The 17,334-nt window shown below is 37.4% G+C and overlaps 2 protein-coding genes across 2 annotated transcripts in view; one reads left to right on the top strand and one right to left on the bottom strand.

Annotated features, from left to right (window-relative positions):
- mtrex (Mtr4 exosome RNA helicase) overlaps window positions 1–4,824 on the bottom strand; it is a 30,695-nt gene extending 25,871 nt beyond the window's left edge. The window contains exons 1-7 of the mRNA XM_042732295.1: window positions 4,648–4,824; window positions 2,781–2,927; window positions 1,722–1,788; window positions 1,581–1,643; window positions 1,383–1,495; window positions 1,136–1,310; window positions 961–1,051 (exon numbers count right to left, since the gene is read on the bottom strand). Of these exons, the coding sequence (XP_042588229.1) occupies window positions 961–1,051; window positions 1,136–1,310; window positions 1,383–1,495; window positions 1,581–1,643; window positions 1,722–1,788; window positions 2,781–2,927; window positions 4,648–4,745 (754 nt within the window). The 5' untranslated portion in view covers window positions 4,746–4,824. The remainder of the gene's footprint in view (window positions 1–960; window positions 1,052–1,135; window positions 1,311–1,382; window positions 1,496–1,580; window positions 1,644–1,721; window positions 1,789–2,780; window positions 2,928–4,647) is intronic.
- Window positions 4,825–5,298: 474 nt separating this feature from the next.
- Window positions 5,299–17,300, top strand: LOC109096375 (ATP-dependent RNA helicase DHX29-like). The gene is made up of 26 exons (XM_042732299.1): window positions 5,299–5,591; window positions 5,808–5,881; window positions 6,077–6,190; window positions 6,302–6,431; window positions 6,518–6,660; window positions 7,354–7,494; window positions 7,577–7,703; window positions 7,806–7,961; window positions 8,837–9,008; window positions 9,093–9,213; window positions 9,298–9,900; window positions 11,196–11,339; window positions 11,428–11,604; window positions 11,734–11,874; window positions 11,985–12,129; window positions 12,234–12,354; window positions 13,317–13,401; window positions 13,510–13,598; window positions 13,690–13,818; window positions 14,210–14,285; window positions 14,781–15,005; window positions 15,133–15,269; window positions 15,358–15,448; window positions 16,444–16,761; window positions 16,847–16,978; window positions 17,154–17,300. Exons 1-26 carry the CDS (start codon window positions 5,450–5,452, stop codon window positions 17,277–17,279), a joined length of 4,059 nt encoding a protein of 1,352 aa, XP_042588233.1. The 5' UTR covers window positions 5,299–5,449; the 3' UTR covers window positions 17,280–17,300.
- Window positions 17,301–17,334: the final 34 nt, after the last annotated feature.

The raw sequence follows: 17,334 nt of genomic DNA on the forward strand, positions 1-17,334 counted from the left end.
TGTGGTTGTTTTTTTTTTTTTTGCAAGATCTGGCAAAACTAATCAAATAGTCACTGATTCACTGATTTCATGCACCACATATACAGAAAACAGACAACTCTGATAAGTATTTAAAGGGATAGTTCACCCAAAACTGAAATTTCTGTCATTAATTACTCACCCTCATATGGTTCCAAACCTGTAAGACGTTAGTTCATCTTCGGAAAACAAATTAAGATATTTTTGATTAAATCTGAGAGCTTTCTTTCTGACCCTGCATAGACGGCAACGCAACTCACACGTTCAAGACCCAGAAATTTTATGAAGCAACGAGAATACTTTCAGTGCACAAAGAAAACAAAGAATGACTTTATTCAACAATTTCTTCATGTGTCGTGGTACTCTCATGAACACATTACAGAGACTGACACGGAAGAGAAGAAATAAAGTCATTCTTTTTGTTCTTTGCACCCAAAAATTACTCTGTTAGCTTCATCAAATTTGAACCACTGATGTCATATGGTTTATTTTAACAATGCCCTTATTATCTCTCTTGGTCTTGAAGGTGGTAGTTGTGTTGCTGTCTATGCTGGGTCAGAAAGCTCTTGGATTTCATCAAAAATATCTTAATTTGTGTTCTGAAGATGAACGAAGGTCTTACAGGTTTGGAAGGACATGAGGGTGAGTAATTAATGACAAAATTTATATTTTTGGGTGAACTATCCCTTTAAATACATCATTAACAACTAGTTGTTCCATTCCGTTCTGTACACACTGTGTAGAATTTCTGAAAATGTGATTATAACTATCTGATTTTCGGTTGTAGAATGTGGTTGTCACTCCCATAAATGACTGAAGTGTGTGTGTGTACGAAACAGGATTAAGCACTTAAAGGTGAAGTGACAGCCAAATTTATATGCAGTGTGTAAATGGCCAATATTTCATGAAACTTCTGCCGATCAAACATTAACTACAACCCACCTGAGTCTCTCATGTAATGGATCTCATCAAAGATGACCCACGCCACCTCCCTCATAACCTCTGACCCTCTGTACAGCATGCTCCTCAAAATCTGAAAGAAAACACCACAACAAAACAATGAATAACTAAAGAACCAGTCGTTGGTGTTCCAGCAGGTAACGGGCCGCTGTCTCACCTCGGTGGTCATAACCAGGCAGGAAGCCGTGGGGTTGATGGTGACGTCACCGGTCATCAGACCAACATCCTGGAACTCTTCGTACATCTCTCTGTACTTCTGATTGCTCAGAGCTTTGATGGGGCTGGTGAAGATCACTCGCTGCTTTTCTCGCAGAGCCAGAGCAATGGCATACCTGCATGCAGAAGGAAACACTTAGATCTGAGGAACTGCACACAGACAATATTTTAGTCTAACGGACACTCACTCCGCACACACGGTCTTTCCTGCCGATGTGTGGGCCGACACAAGCACAGACTGGTTGTTATCGAGGCACAGGATGGCCTCGCGCTGGAAAGGGTCGAGTATGAAGGGGTACTCCTGCATTAGAGGAAAGTAAAACTCGTTAAACAAAGGCAAAGCATTGATATTGTCGGAGGATGTTCAGTGCGCTTTATTAGATTACCTTAGCTGCTTTTCCAACGCGTGGTTTCAGTGGAGTGTATTCCTCGTCTGCAGGAAGAACCACCTGAGAAAGAAAGACTGGGTCACAACATGGACATTCAACAGTAATGGGGGGGTTTTTCTCCAATGTTTGTGTGTTTACCTCGTGAGTGCAGCCCTCCACTGTCTCCACCTGCTCCGCCTTCACTTTAGGCATGAGCTCTGACAGACTGAAGGATGACACAGATAAAAATGATAAGAATTACTACAGGTCAACTAAAAGTGGATTTTGTCCATACCGATAATTAAGATTGGAAAACCAAAAAATCAGCTGATTAGCAATTAAGATTAGCAAGATGACTTATAAAGCAAATATTGCACATTTTGATTTTATGCTGACTTTAAAGTAAAAAAAAAAAGCATGTTTCAATTGTAAAACCCACCTGTACCTACTAAATTCATTTAAAACATTATTACACAATAATGAATAATAATTTGCAAAAGATACAGTAATGACGACGAAAATGTTTTGTAATGAACAAATAAAATGAATAAAAATTACTTTGCTTCAACTACTGACAAAGACCTTTTTTAATTATAATTTTTCTCTTATTTTTTTCTCCCTGAAAGACTGAAAGCAGGCTGTTCTTATGGATTGTAAAACCACTTAAAAAAATGTTATTTAAAATTTTTTTTATTTTAAATTTATGAAGTTTAAAATGTTTTTTTTTATAATGTTTTTTTTATATATATAAATGGTTGTGTTCATCAATTACTAACAAATATGTTTTTTTTTATTACTTTTTTTATTTGACCCATTATGCTTCTTTTAGTTTCTAAAGTTAAAAAAAACTACTATAAAACTGAAAACAGGCTTTTCTTATTTCAATTGTGAAACCCTCCAGTGCCAAATGTATTACATTTTTAAAAAACTAAATATCACAATTGATTTCCCAACCCTGAGCAAGCTAATCAAGGTCTTCAGGATCACTAGAAAAATCACAGTTAGGGGATTAGAGTTTGAGATAAACATTAAGAAAAAAATAATAAAACCGCAGGGCAAGATTTGAGGAACCCTGATCTACGCCAATAACTGGCAGTTCCAAATAGCAACAATTGGTGCAGATTAATCTGTAAAACCACTATATAAATCCATCTGTTCAAGCACACTGAGAAGCATTTCATCAGAAGCAGTACATAAGCACACGTATGCCGATCTTACTTGATCTCCTCGGCTGACACTGTTTCCAGCTTCTGTCTTTTCCCGAGCACCACCTCTTCTGGCCCGTCATTATCAGCATCTCTTTTACACGCAGCTGCCGAATCGCTCTGCTGTTTACCACCTTTATCAGCAGTCTTTCTGTTAGAACTGAAGACAGCAGAGATTCACTCCACAGCCACACACTGCTCATCTCAACACTTCTCCACCTTTCTAGCTCGTCTCCAGGGCATCGCTAAGTATTTTGTAGTGTAATTTAATAGACAGACAGATAGATAGACAGACAGACAGACAGATAGATAGACAGACAGACAGACAGACAGACAGACAGACAGACGACGATAGATAGACAGACAGGCGTATGGTTGGAAGACAGACAGACGATAGATAGACAGACAGACGATAGATAGACAAACAGACAGACGATAGATAGACAGACAGATAGATAGATAGACAGACAGAGGATAGATAGACAGACAGACGATAGATAGACAGACAGATGATAGACAGACAGACGATAGATAGACAGACAGATAGATAGATAGACAGACAGACAGACAGACAGACGATAGATAGATAGACAGACAGACAGACGATAGATAGATAGACAGACAGACAGACGATAGATAGACAGACGATAGATAGATAGATAGATAGATAGATAGACAGAGACAGAAAGACAGACAGACAGAAAGACAGATAGACAGACAGCCAGACGATAGATAGACAGACAGACAGACGATAGATAGACAGACAGATAGATATATAAATAGATAGACGATAGACAGACAGACAGAAAGATAGATAGACAGACAGACAGATGGATAGATAGACAAACAGACAGACGGATGGATAGACAAACAGACAGACGGATGGATAGATAGACAGACGGACTGATAGATAGACAGACAGAAAGACAGACAGACAGAAAGACAGATAGACAGATAGACAGACGATAGATAGACAGACAGCCAGACGATAGATAGACATACAGACAGACGATAGATAGACAGACAGACAGGCGATAGATAGACAGACAGCCAGACGATAGATAGACAGATAACACGACAGATATATAAATAGATAGACGATAGACAGACAGACAGACAGATAGATAGATAGATAGATAGATAGACAGACGGACAGACAGACAGACAGATAAAAGGCCGTGTGCGTTTACATTGGAGTTTCTTGACAGTTGACCCTGGAGCACAGAACCAGTCTTAAGTCGCACAGATATATTTGTAGCAATAGCATAGTAAGGGTCAAAATGATCCAGTTTTCTTTTATGTCAAAAATCATTAGGATATTAAGTAAAAAATCGTGGTCCATAAAGGTATTTTGTAAATTTCCTACCATAAATATATTAAAACTTAATTTTTGATTCGTAATATGCATGGCTAAGGACTTCATCTGGACAACTTTAAAGGCGAATTTCTCAATATAGTTTTTTTTTTTTTTTTTTTTTCCTCCCTTAGTTTCTTAAATAGTTAAATACCGTCCTAACAAACTACACATCAATGGAAAGCGTCTTTAGTCAGCTTTGAGATGATACATGAATCTCAATTTCCAAAAACTGACCCTTAAGACCGGTTTTGTGGCGCGGGGTCACGTGTAAGGACAACGAGATTTTAGTGAGGCAAGCGTAAAAGAGCTACATTAAAAATAACAGCAAGAGACTGTCCAAACACGAAATGATTAACGTTAAAGCTGAATTATAAGTGTAAAGGGCTTATCTTATATCTATCTATCTATCTACGTTACGCGTGCGCGTCACATGTGTTCAACGCGACCAGTCAAACACTAACGCTACAATATCTGGAGATCAGTTACTCAAAACATTCGTAAAACAAAACGTTCGTTCGCATACCCTGCCTGAGCTGCGGACTTTGGGGTGGCTTTTTTGCTAGAACCGGCCTGTTCTTCATCAAACACGCTGAACAAATCGTCTCCAAAGGCGTCCGCCATGACTAAACACTGCGACGCGCAGGCCGCGTGCCGGAAATGACATGCGACTGTTCAAACGTGTGAAGAGAGCAACAGTAAAAGACACGCAACAAAAGGCTTTTTTAAAAGAATCTAAAAAAAATAAAAATAAAAATTAAGGAATTTGACGTAATTTCAATTTTGAAATGTAATTAGTTTTACTTAAACACTTCTCAAGTGACAGGTTTTGATAAATAAACCCACAGGCTTTTTGCATAATAATGTATTTTTAATAATAATAATAATAAAAAAAAATCTTTGTTGTTGTGGTTTATTGTTATTTATTAGATGTTTGTACATTTACCTCTTATGCAAGACGAACGGATGGGTTCACTAATTTTTGATAATTAAAAAATATTTTGTATATATTTTGGTTAAAGAAATCGCCTTAACAAAATAATGTCATAAACAGACGGAGAAAGTTATTATATATTAATAAACACATTATTTACATAAACATAACACTTACGATTTAAAAATATTCCGAGGTTTTCTGAAGTTTCTGCCGAACTTTTATTTTGAAACAAAGCTTCCATAGTTTCTGGCTTCACACACTGTAATAGAGTTGGCTTCGTTGGCTGACAGCAGCGTCTTCTTCACCTTTTTCCAGCTATAACGTTACAATTTTGTTCATATATATGTGGGTGATTTTGTGTATTGTTGAGTAACACACACTTGTTTTCGGAATGGGTGGAAAGAAGAAGAAGTCCGCAGCAGCAGCTCCCTCGAGTGTGCAGCCGGCTGTGAACGCAACTGAAGCCACTGGCAAGAAACTGAATCAGAGACCCAATAATGACAAATCAACCGCGAAGGAAAACAAACCCAGGGGTCAGAATTCATTTAAAAAATTTAATTGATTAAACACGACAATATATGATTCAAAATGTAATTGAATTTCCACTTACTTAAATTCAGATGTACAGTGTAATGTAATAATCAGTAGGTTATATTGCAGTAATTTTTGCATAGTTTCATAAAATGTTTCACGTCTTGACAGTCTGTCTAAAAAATGCCTTTAATATTTGATTTTGTTTTTTCTTGTAGCTCCCAAAACATATAGTCTCAGCACTAATGCACAGACGGACACTAGCAGTGTGTCTGATAAATCAATTCTGAAGGTAAGTCTCACAATAAAGATTTTATGATTTTCATTGATCCAATTTGAGACTTTTAAAACCTTAAAATATTGAATGTTTGTGTGAGCAAACATTTTTGACAATATGTATATGTGCCTTGTCTTATAATACAAATTATCATTATTATTATAATTTTTTTTATTTTTTTTTTATTTTTTTTTTTTTTTGCATGTTTGAGTTGTGATCCAACCAGAACTGGAGAAGAAGGTCATCAAGTTAATTAATGAATACAGACAAGAACATGCAGATAAAGGACCAATATCTGGGAGACTCACCTCCAAAAAGTTGCTGGTAATTCTTTTCTGTTTCATCTTGAATTGCAAAAAATAAATAATATCTTGTGTTACTTATTACGTAAGATTATCTGAAGAACATCCGTCATATATATATATTGTTTGGCAGGATCTGTATACAGCTCTGCAGATGTTCCGGTTTAAGACGGAGCACATCGAGGAGGCCATGAAGAGCAGTATGCTGTATGGAGGCGACCTGACCTCAGCGCTTGACTGGCTCTGTCTGAATCTCAGAGACGGTAAAAGATTCAGATTGTAGTCACAAACTTACGTGCTGCTCTTAAAACATAAACCCTGGTTTTGTTTTGATTTTCTGTAATTAAAGATGAGCTTCCGGAGGGATTCAGCCAAAAGATGCAGGAGGAGAAACTGAAGACTCGCCCCAAGTTCCAGCCTCCTAAACAGGACGAGAAACAAACGGTGGCCAAGAAAGAAGCGTCTAAAGAGGAGGACGAACCAAAGGCAAAGGTGTGTTAAAGTGTCATGAGAATCACATTCTCCTGAAAGGAATAGTTCACCCAAAAATAAAAATTTTCTGACAGTGTACTCACCCTCAGGCTATCCAAGATGTAGATGAGTTTGTGTCTTCATCAGAACAGATTTGGAGAAATTTAGCATTCACTTTACTTGTTCACCAGTGGATCCACTGTAGTGAATGGGTGCCGTCAGAATGAGAGTCCAAACAGCTGATAAAAACATCACAGTAATCCACACCAGGCCATCAGTTAATGTCTTGTGAAGTAAAAAGCTGCATGTGTTTAAGAAACAAAATCATCATTGAGATTTTTTAACTTCTGGCCAAAATATGCATCTGTAATTTATAATCCATAATAGCGCTTCCTCTTGTGAAAAAGTCCAATCCTCTGTGGTTCTCACACATCAAAATCCACCAACATATATGGCTAGCAAATTAATTTTTTCTTACAAACACAGCTCTTCACTTCACAATGTATTAACTGATGGACTAGAGTGGTGTGAATTATTATGATGTTTTTATCAGCTGTTTGGACTCTCATTCTGACGGCACCCATTCACTCCAGAGCATCCACTGGTGAGCAAGTCTTCAAATCTGCTAACCCTGCAAATTTTCATTTTAGGGTGAACTATTCATTTAATCTTTTGAGGTTTAAAAAAGCTGAAAAACATTTTATTTAATGCCAGACTTCTGTAAAAGACAACGGTGGCAGTATGAAGGAGTGGATACTGCGCTACGCTGAACAGTCTGAAGATCAGAGCAGTGAAGACGATGAAATCAAGGACACAAGTGTGTTCAACCCAGAGCTGGACGAGAAGTTTGATCCTGTGAGTTTTACTCAGTCTGGTCTCCACATTACGTCACTATTACATCAGCAGCTTCCCGTAAGTTCTCATGCTCCTCCTGCAGAATGACAGATACCTGCTGCTGAGCGCTCAGCTGTATGATGCGCAGGAGATGGCTGCAGAATCTAAAGCCAAGAAAGACAAAGCAGGGCAGAGGACAGCGCAGGATCGGATCAGAGTCATCCAGCAAGGTCTCTGCAGGGTTTTCTTCCTTTCAGGGCATTTGTTCATTGTAGGACTTCAGAAAGTGTTATCATGAATTTGTTTCTCAACAGTGTGTGTTTACATTACAGAAATGAAGTCTTTGGAGAGTCATCCAGTGTTTAACTCGGCTATCAAAGTTAAAGACACTCCTAAAGAGGAAAAGAAGCCAGTTACACTCACTGATGGCAAGGAGGACCTCAACTTCAACCTTCTTGAGCAAGCAGACCCCCCGCCAGCAGAAAAAGGTGAGATTATGTTTGTATCATTACAATGTATCCTTTTTTATTTATTTTTGTTCAATTTTATTTTATTTATTCTTTAATTATGTCAATTTTTATTTTATGATATTTATGTTGCTTTGTTCCTTTCATGCTGTTATTGTATTGTTCTTATTTTGTGTTTTTTTTTATTTTATGCTATGTTATGCTAGTTTATTTTTTGTATTATTATGTTGTTTGTGGTATATTGTTATTTTGCATGATTTGTTTATTTTATTTTATTTATTTTTCATTTTATTTTGTTATTATTATTTTAATGTTTGTCATTTTTATTTACTTTTATGCTGTTATGTGTTATGTTTTCACGTTTGTATAAAACAAATAAAATATTAAAATTTGTTTTGTGTTTTTTATTATATTTTGTATTATATTTCTATTTTGTTATTATTTTATATTATTGTATGTGTTGGGTTTTATTTATATTTTATTTTGTCACTTTATATTGTTGTTGTATGTTTTTGTTGTTTTTTTTTTTTTTTTGTTTTTTTTTATGTTTGTTTTTTTTTTTTTTTTTTGATTTTTTAAATTTTTTTTTGTTTTATTTGATGTTATTTTACTGTTTTTCCCGTTGTTATTATTAGTTTTTTTTTTAGTTTAATTTTATGCTATATCTGTTTTTTTTTTATGATATTTCATTTTTTATCATTAAATGTAATCATTATTTCATATCATATTTTTCATGGTTGTATATTCATTGTATGTCTATTTTATTTTATTTTATAATGTATTTTATGCTGTTGTTGTGCCTAGGTAGTGCATTTTCAGATATTAAATGTTTTTCTTTATGTCTTGACAGTTAATTTTAACCGTGTCAATTTGATTTGTCATTGTTAAAACATTAGCTGAGAAAAAGAAGAAAGAGCCCAAAGACATTCGTAACTTTGACTACACATCAAGGAGCTGGACTGGCAAGTCACCAAAGCAGTTTCTGATTGATTGGTGCAGGAAGAACCTCCCAAAGAGCCCTCCGCCATCCTTCCAGAAAGTTGCAGTCGGCAGATACTGGAAATGCAAGTATGTTGCATTAACATTGCATCTGGATTCTAATTGTATATTGAATGCAGATTTGAGTGTCTGGTTATGTGTCCTTCCTGTCAGAGTTCGTATTCAGAGGCCTAATGATGTTTTGGAGGTTTGTCCCACTATCCTGACTGAAGACGGGATGCAGGCCCAGCACTTAGGAGCCACTCTTGCTCTTTATAACCTAGTCAAAGGACAGGTGAGTTTCAAAACACTACTTTCACATATTAAACACACAGTTTATGTATTTCATTCATTTTATCCATCCTTTGAACTCCATTAGTCGGTGCATCAGCTTCTGCCGCCCACCTACCGTGACGTGTGGCTTGAGTGGCGAGACAGCGAACAAAAAGAAGAAGAGCAAACCCGCTCCGCCATCAACAAACCACGCGACCAGTTCATCGCACGTCTGCTCACCCGCCTCAAACAACAGCAGACCCTCCAAACGCAGGCCGAGCAGAAGGAACATCTTCAGGACGCCGAAGCGGAGGACTCCTGGGAGAACCTGGATACGCAGGAGGACCACGAGCCCCAGCGCGGAGGAGGCCTGGAGGCGGAGGAGGCTTCCCGGAGGCTGCTCCTCAAACTGCGGAGCTCGGCTCTGGCACGCAGGCTGCTGGTCGAGAGGGAGCAGCTGCCTGTCTTCCAGCACCGTCAGCAGGTGCTTGAGGCTTTGCGGCGCCACCGTGTGCTGGTGATCGCTGGGGAGACGGGAAGCGGGAAGAGCACACAGATTCCTCAGTTCATCCTGGAGGAGCTCCTGGCTAATGGGGAGGCCGCGCAGCCTTGCAATGTGGTGGTGACGCAGCCCAGAAGGATTTCAGCCATGAGTCTGGCCAGCAGGGTGTCGCAGGAGCTGGGGAGCGAGGACGGACCGGGAGCCAAGGTTAGATCTCAGGGAGATTACTTATGAAACAGTTTATGTGGAAAAACATATACCTTGTTTTAATGGTGTTCATCCTAATAAGTGTGGTGTTATGTGATAGTAGTCAAACTTCTGGTCCGAAAACCACAAAAGAGACACAAGTCCCTCTCTCTCTCTCTCTCTCTCTCTCTCTCTCTCTCTCTTTATATATATATAAAATTGTCTCTCAGGTCAAAAGAAAAAAAAGTATTATTTTAAATTATTTTTTGGAATAAATATCAAAAGTTAAGTATTAATAATATAAGTATTAATATAAATAAATATTTTTTAATTGCTCAGTGGCTATGCACATTATTTTTGTCTGGATTTTTGTCTATTCACTAACAGATTTAAAAATGCAGTTACATGCATACAATAACTTGATTACATGTGATGTGCATGTTTATATTGAATTAAAATAATTTTTTGATGGTTTTAGGGTGCGGGGAGATTACAAATGTACAATGAGTTTATTTGCTTACAATAACTTAAATAAATTATAATTATACTAATTATTATTTTTTTTTTTTTTTTTTTTTTTTTTTTTTTTTTTTTTTTTTTTTGTTGTTTATTGGAACAAAACTGCTTAATAAACTGCTGATTATAAACTTAAAACCTTATTAATCATTTTGACAATCATTTATTATTATTTCTTTTAATTATTATCTATATAATATAATACATATAAAAAAAAACTGCTTAATTCTATATAAAACGAAAGCCTTATTAAGTAATTTGGCATCATATTTATAGGTAATTTATACAGAATTTAACAAGAAATTATATCATAGAGAGGGAGCCCATGACTGTCTATCAAGGTCAGTTAGTTTCTAAAATTTTCAGTTGATTTCACTCCGTTAATTTTTATTTTCAGTTTAATATATTTCCTCTTTTTTTTTTTATTGTTGTAAAATGTCACATGGTGCGGCTCCCCAAAACCTTAATGATACTTATTACTTAGTAATTCATGATATTTGGGAACATAATACATTTTACTTTGGAAAAAAATATATTTATTTTTATTTTTGTCATGTATCGTTATTTTTTGAAAATATGATATACTCAAGAAGAGTGTAAGTATTCATAGTGTAAGTAAAAAAATGTATTACAGTTAAACCACATGACATTTTAATTACATTTATCAAAGTTAAAAGTTAAAATTTATTAAAGTGATTAAATTTATGCTTTTCTTAGGACAGAACTGCAGTTAAAGTGTCGTAATGGTAGTTTAAGGCAGAGACACCATAGTAATAATATCCTTGAATTTTGCATTACAGAGTTCACTGTGTGGATACCAAATCCGGATGGAGAACCGCTCTGGGGACGCCACACGACTGCTGTACTGCACCACTGGAGTCCTGCTGCGCAAACTACAGCAGGACCGGCTCCTCAGCTCCCTCACACACATCATCGTGGACGAGGTGACGCTCACATATATCTATCAATGTACCTACAGTGCACACTTAATGCTGCACCGTTTAACCCCAAATACATGTCTCAATATTGTAGGTTCATGAGCGGAGCGTCCAGTCAGATTTCCTCCTCACCATACTAAAAGAAGTGGTCCATAAGCGCTCAGATCTGCGTTTGATCTTGATGAGCGCTACAGTGGACTGTCAAAAGTTTGCCAGCTACTTCAACCGCTGTCCTGTGGTCACCATACCTGGCAGAACGTTCCCTGTGGAGGCAAGATTACATCTAAACATATGCTTACATACTGTAACATCAGTATTTTGATGTATTTTTCGTATATGCGTGATATTTTGTGTTATAAATTGTTAAATAAGCAAACATAATGACAAACTGTGGTGGCAGGTGTTTCACCTGGAGGATATCGTGGAGGAGACGGGTTACGTTCTGGAGCAGGACTCGGAGTACAGTCAGAAGTTTGTGGAGGAGGAAGAGGAAGTCAGCATCAACATCACACAGAAAGGAGGAAAGACTCTTCAGCACCAGGTTAGGACAGAAATCCAGAAGATTCTGTCTATCTATACTTTATCTGTTTTCCATGCGTAAGGTTATTCTGTGGCATTTTGTTGTAAATGTTTGTGTTGTTTTGTGTTCAGGAGCAGATTGTGAGGGACTCCGGCCCAGGCTGGGATCTGGGACCTGAGCTGGATCACTTCAGCAGCCGGACACGACACGTCCTGCAGTATATGAACCCCAATAAGATAAATATGGATCTGATATTAGACATACTGGAATACCTGGGTAATATAACACACATGCTGTACTATAAGCACAGAGTCAGCAGTTATTTGTACCTCATTAGGATCCATAGTAGTAAATGAAGTATCTCTGGTTCTTTTCCTCAGATAAATCGCCTCAGTTTCGTGATGTGGATGGTGCGGTTCTGATCTTCCTCCCAGGCCTGGCTCATATTCAACAGCTGTATGATCTACTGACCACCGACAAGAGGTTCAGCTCCAAGAACAGGTAACTCCAACCTAAATTTACTTAAAAGGAATAGAAAATTTGGCCGAAAAAGTGACTTACTCTCACGCCATCTAAAATATACTGTAGGTGAGTTTGTTTCTTCATGGGAACAGATTTGGAGAAATTTAGCATTTTATTTTGCTCACCAGTGGATCCTCTGCAGTGAATGGGTGCCGTCAGAATGAGAGTCTAAAGAGCTGATAAAAACATCACAATAATCCACACCCCTTCAGTCAAGTGAAGTGTCTTGTGAAGTGAAAACCTGTGTGATTGAAACAAATTCATAACAGTGTTCCTCATACATTTATTTATTTGTGGTTGACCACAATTTATAGAACACACACACACACACACACATACACACATACACACACACATATATATATATATATATATATATATATATGTGTGTGTGTTCTATAAATATTATCTGCCAGCAGGAGGCGCTTGTGTGTTTGTGTGTGTGTGTGTGTGTATATATATATATATATATGGGGGGGGGGCTGCCACAAATACACAAACAGTTTGTGGGAAACACTGCATCAAGACATTTTTAATTTCAAACCATCGCATAATGTTTCTTTCTCCAGTGAAAAAGTCATCTTGTCTGGGAAATACTGTATATCAAGCACATATATCACAAATCAAGCACAGTTTACAAATGAAAACAGTCTGAACAGGTCTAAACAAACGGGATGGACTTTTTCACTGGAGGAAGTATTATTTTGGATTATGGTCTTGTATATTAGTTAAAATGCCTTCTTACAAACACACAGCTTTTTGCTTACAATATATGAACTGATGGACTGGAGTGGTGTGGATTATTGTAATGTTTTTATCAGCTGTTTGGACTCTCATTCTGACGGCACCCATTCACTGCAGAGGATCCACTGGTGAGCAAGTGATGTAAAGTGAATGTAGTTTTTTTTTTTTATTATTCAACACTGTTTGTTTTTATCTAGATTCAAGCTGATTGCCCTCCACTCCACACTGTCATCCCAGGACCAGTCTTCTGCATTTACAGTGCACCCTCCTGGAGTCAGAAAGGTACTGCAGTATACTCATGCGTTATCAGGGCTCCATTCAGAATAGCAAACTACATACTACTCTACTGCAGTATGTAATATGTATATACTATTCTCATATTCTCTTGAAATCGTTCTGTCCACAAACATCGCTGAGACTGGCGTCACCATTCCTGACGTGGTCTTCGTCATCGACACAGGAAAAACTAAAGAGAATCGGTGAGCCGGGCCAGAACATATCTGATAAAGTATCTGTCTGCAGTCTGAGGGTTTTGAATGTTAGCACTTACCTTGCATTTGTGGTGTTCAGATATCATGAAAGCAGTCAGATGAGCTCTCTGGTGGAGACGTTTGTGAGTAAAGCCAGCGCTCTGCAGAGGCAGGGGAGAGCAGGACGTGTTCGAGAGGGCTTCTGTTTCCGCCTTTATCCCAAATTCAGGTACAACACCACTGAGATGCTTTACAGATTGTGGCCTATAGAGTACCAACGTTTCAATTGTTGGTCTGGCGATATCCAGTCAAAGATACTTTAGGGGGAGTATTAATATGAGTAAATTTCATTTGTTAAAAATTATTTGTTACCATAAGCTAGCAGTGATACTTCTAAAGCATTTATTAATCATAGTTTGTTCATTTGAATTTTTGCTCATACATTATTCAAATGAAAAGTTGCATCTTTTAATATTATTATGCCAAAACAGCTTCACATTATGCACTACTTAAAGCAAAAGACTCAAAACAGTAAGACTAATATTATAAAATCTGATTTAAATATTTTATATATGTATAATATACTGTCGTACCACACATGTCTGTTTTTCCCACAATAGATTTGAGAGCTTCATTGACTACTCCATTCCTGAGATTCTCAGAGTGCCTTTGGAGGAGCTTTGCCTTCATATTATGTTAAGTACCAGCTTTGTGTTTTGAAACTACTGTTAAAGTTTGTGGTCGATAAGATATTTTAATGTTTTTGAGAGGAGTCTCACCAGGGTTGTATTTGTTTGATCAAAAACAGTAAAACAAAATGTAATATTGTGATATATTATTACAATATAACAAAATCACTGTTTTCTATTTGAATATATTTTAAAATGTAATTTATTCCTGTGAATTTTAGCATGATTACCTTCAGAAATTTGCTGCTCAGGAAACACTTCTGATTATTATCAGTGTTGAAAACGGTTGTGCTGCTTCATGTATGTTTTGAAAATCATGATCATGATTTTTTTGGACGAATAGAAAGTTCATTTACTCGAAATAGAAATCTTTTGTAACATAACTAAAGCATTTTGAGTCAATTAGAAAAGTCTGACCTCAGACTTCTGAAGTGGTGCGCATAAAGCATCTTCTCCGTTAGTAATACAGTGACTTCTGTCACCTCTCTCTTCGTGTGAACAGAAGTGTGAATATGGTTCTCCAGAGGATTTCCTGTGTCGAGCTCTCGATGCGCCTCAGCAGCAGGCCGTGTGTAACGCTGTCAGTCTGCTGAGGAAGATCGGCGCCTGTCAGCAAGATAGCTACACCCTCACACCACTCGGCCATCACTTGGCCGCCCTTCCTGTCAATGTCAAGATCGGCAAAATGCTCATCTTTGGAGCCATCTTTGGCTGCCTGGAACCCATTGTGAGCATTTTTTTGCATCATTTCTAACCCTCATGTTGTTCCAAGCATATTAGACTTTCTTTCTTCTGTGGAATATTATTAAAGGACGTATTGAACAACATCTTTTTTGTTTGTTTTTACTATTCAGGCTACCATCGCAGCGGCCATGTCTGAGAAGTCCCCCTTTGTTACTCCTATGAACAGAAAGGAGGAGGCCAATCTGGCTAAATCTGCTCTAGCAGTCGCAAACTCGGATCACATGACCATCTACAGTGCTTACCTCGGGTAATCACACATGTTCAAGAGAACAGCACTGCATAGCAGTATGTGTAGAAAGGAAGTGAGATCATTGTAATGAAGTTACTGCTCACAGGTGGAAGAGCTCTCGGAGCGAGGGAACGCGAGCTGAGATGGCTTTCTGCCGGAGACACTTCCTGAGCCGTACTGCTCTCATGACCATCGAGGTGACGTTGTCTTGCAGATCCTAACACATTAGCACAGTCATCATGATCTGACGCATGTACGGCTGATCTGCTAGAACGTGAATAATGGGTTGAGCTGCTTGTGTGTGAATAGAATTTAAAATCTTTATTTTTAGGGGTATCTATATGATATAAATAGTGTGTCCAACAGGCTGTTTTTGAAGTATTCTTAGTGTGTCCAACATGAAGAAAAAAAAAAAAAATGTCATATAGTTATTAGTATATTATCTTTTTGTAATTTTGATACAGTCTAAAAGTCATAGTACCATGTTTTTAAAAATGAAAACGCTATTTTCTTGGTGGTTGCATTAATCACACCAAAATAAAAGTTAAAAAGTCAAGTACCATCTTTTTAAAAATGTATTCTTGGTGGTTGCATACATTTTTAAAAACATTTGTATAATTTATACCAACAGTGATTTTAGATTTTCTACTTTATGTAATTTTGTTACATTTCTAATCTTCAATTTATATTATATTTTATTTAGATTTTTTTCAATTACGAACTATTTTTTTATTTGTTTTAGTTGACAATAACAACATTTATCCATCAAGTGAAAGGAATAACATGAAAATATATATAAATATTAAAAGATTATATCGTAAATACACATTTTCAAACATAGTTTTCCCAAGTAAAAGGCATTTTTAATGTTTTTATACATTTTTGAAAAATATTTATATAATTTATACCAACAGAAAGAAGTAGAAATGTCATGTGGTGTAGCCATGTAGAGTTATTTTAGTATTATTTGTATACTACTAAAGTATTTGTTAATATTTTGATTTATAATTGTATATATTTTTCAGTTTTTAGTTTTTCAGTTTTTAGTAGATACACCTAGTCTTTTTTTTTTTATCTTGAAAATGTATTGAATTAACTAAGTGAAAGTAGGAATTTTGAATGTATTTCTGAATATTTAGAGGCAACACATTAAACCGGCCCCTAACCTTTTAGTATTAAACTTCTTCCTCAGGATGTGAAGCAGGAGCTCATTAGGATGGTGGAGCAGGCCGGTTTCGTTTCCTCCAAGCCCAGCCGAACTCCTCGCTCTCGGCCCAGCGCTGAACCTAAAGCCCTCGGCTCGCTCTCCCAGCAGGACGTCTCTGTCCTCAAAGCCGTGTTGACTGCGGGTCTGTATGACAGCGTGGGCCGTATCCTCTGCACTCCCTCTCTGGACGTTCAGGAGCGGGTGGTGTGTGTGGCTGAGACGGCTCAGGGAAAGGCCCACGTTCACCCCTCCTCAGTCAACCGCTTCCTACAGACACACGGTTGGCTGCTCTTCCAGGAAAAGGTGCGTTGGACTAGCTTTAATATATTACTGTGACCTTTCGTGACACTTCTTGAAAAAAGTCTCTTATTTCTCGTCTTGCCTGCAGGTGAAGTACACTAAGGTGTTTCTAAGAGACACTACGTTGATCTCTCCTTTATCAATGCTGCTGTTTGGTGGTGATATTGACGTGCAGCACAGGGAGAGACTCATCTCTCTGGATGGATGGATCTGTTTCCAGGTGAGGGGAAGTTTTTGTATGCGTGACTTGTTTCTCATTGGTTGTGCATGCTTGGTTGGTTGCCTGATTTGCATTGATCGCTTCATTGGCAGGAGCACTGATGCATCATAAAATGGTTGTCAAAGTGTAAGATAACTCTAATAATAACAGTTAACACTGTTTCATTTCCCATCAGGCTCCAGTCAGAATTGGCGTGATCTTCAAACACCTTCGCAAACTGATCGACTCCCTCCTGGAGAGGAAACTGGCCAACCCCAAAATGAATTTGGAAGGTAACTTGTTATTGAATATTTTATTTTAATGGATATATTTATAGAACAAGGGTGCAAACTTTCTATTGTGAACACATATATAAT

Source organism: Cyprinus carpio, chromosome B10 (assembly GCF_018340385.1).
Source record: "Cyprinus carpio isolate SPL01 chromosome B10, ASM1834038v1, whole genome shotgun sequence".
Lineage (NCBI taxonomy): Eukaryota > Metazoa > Chordata > Actinopteri > Cypriniformes > Cyprinidae > Cyprinus > Cyprinus carpio.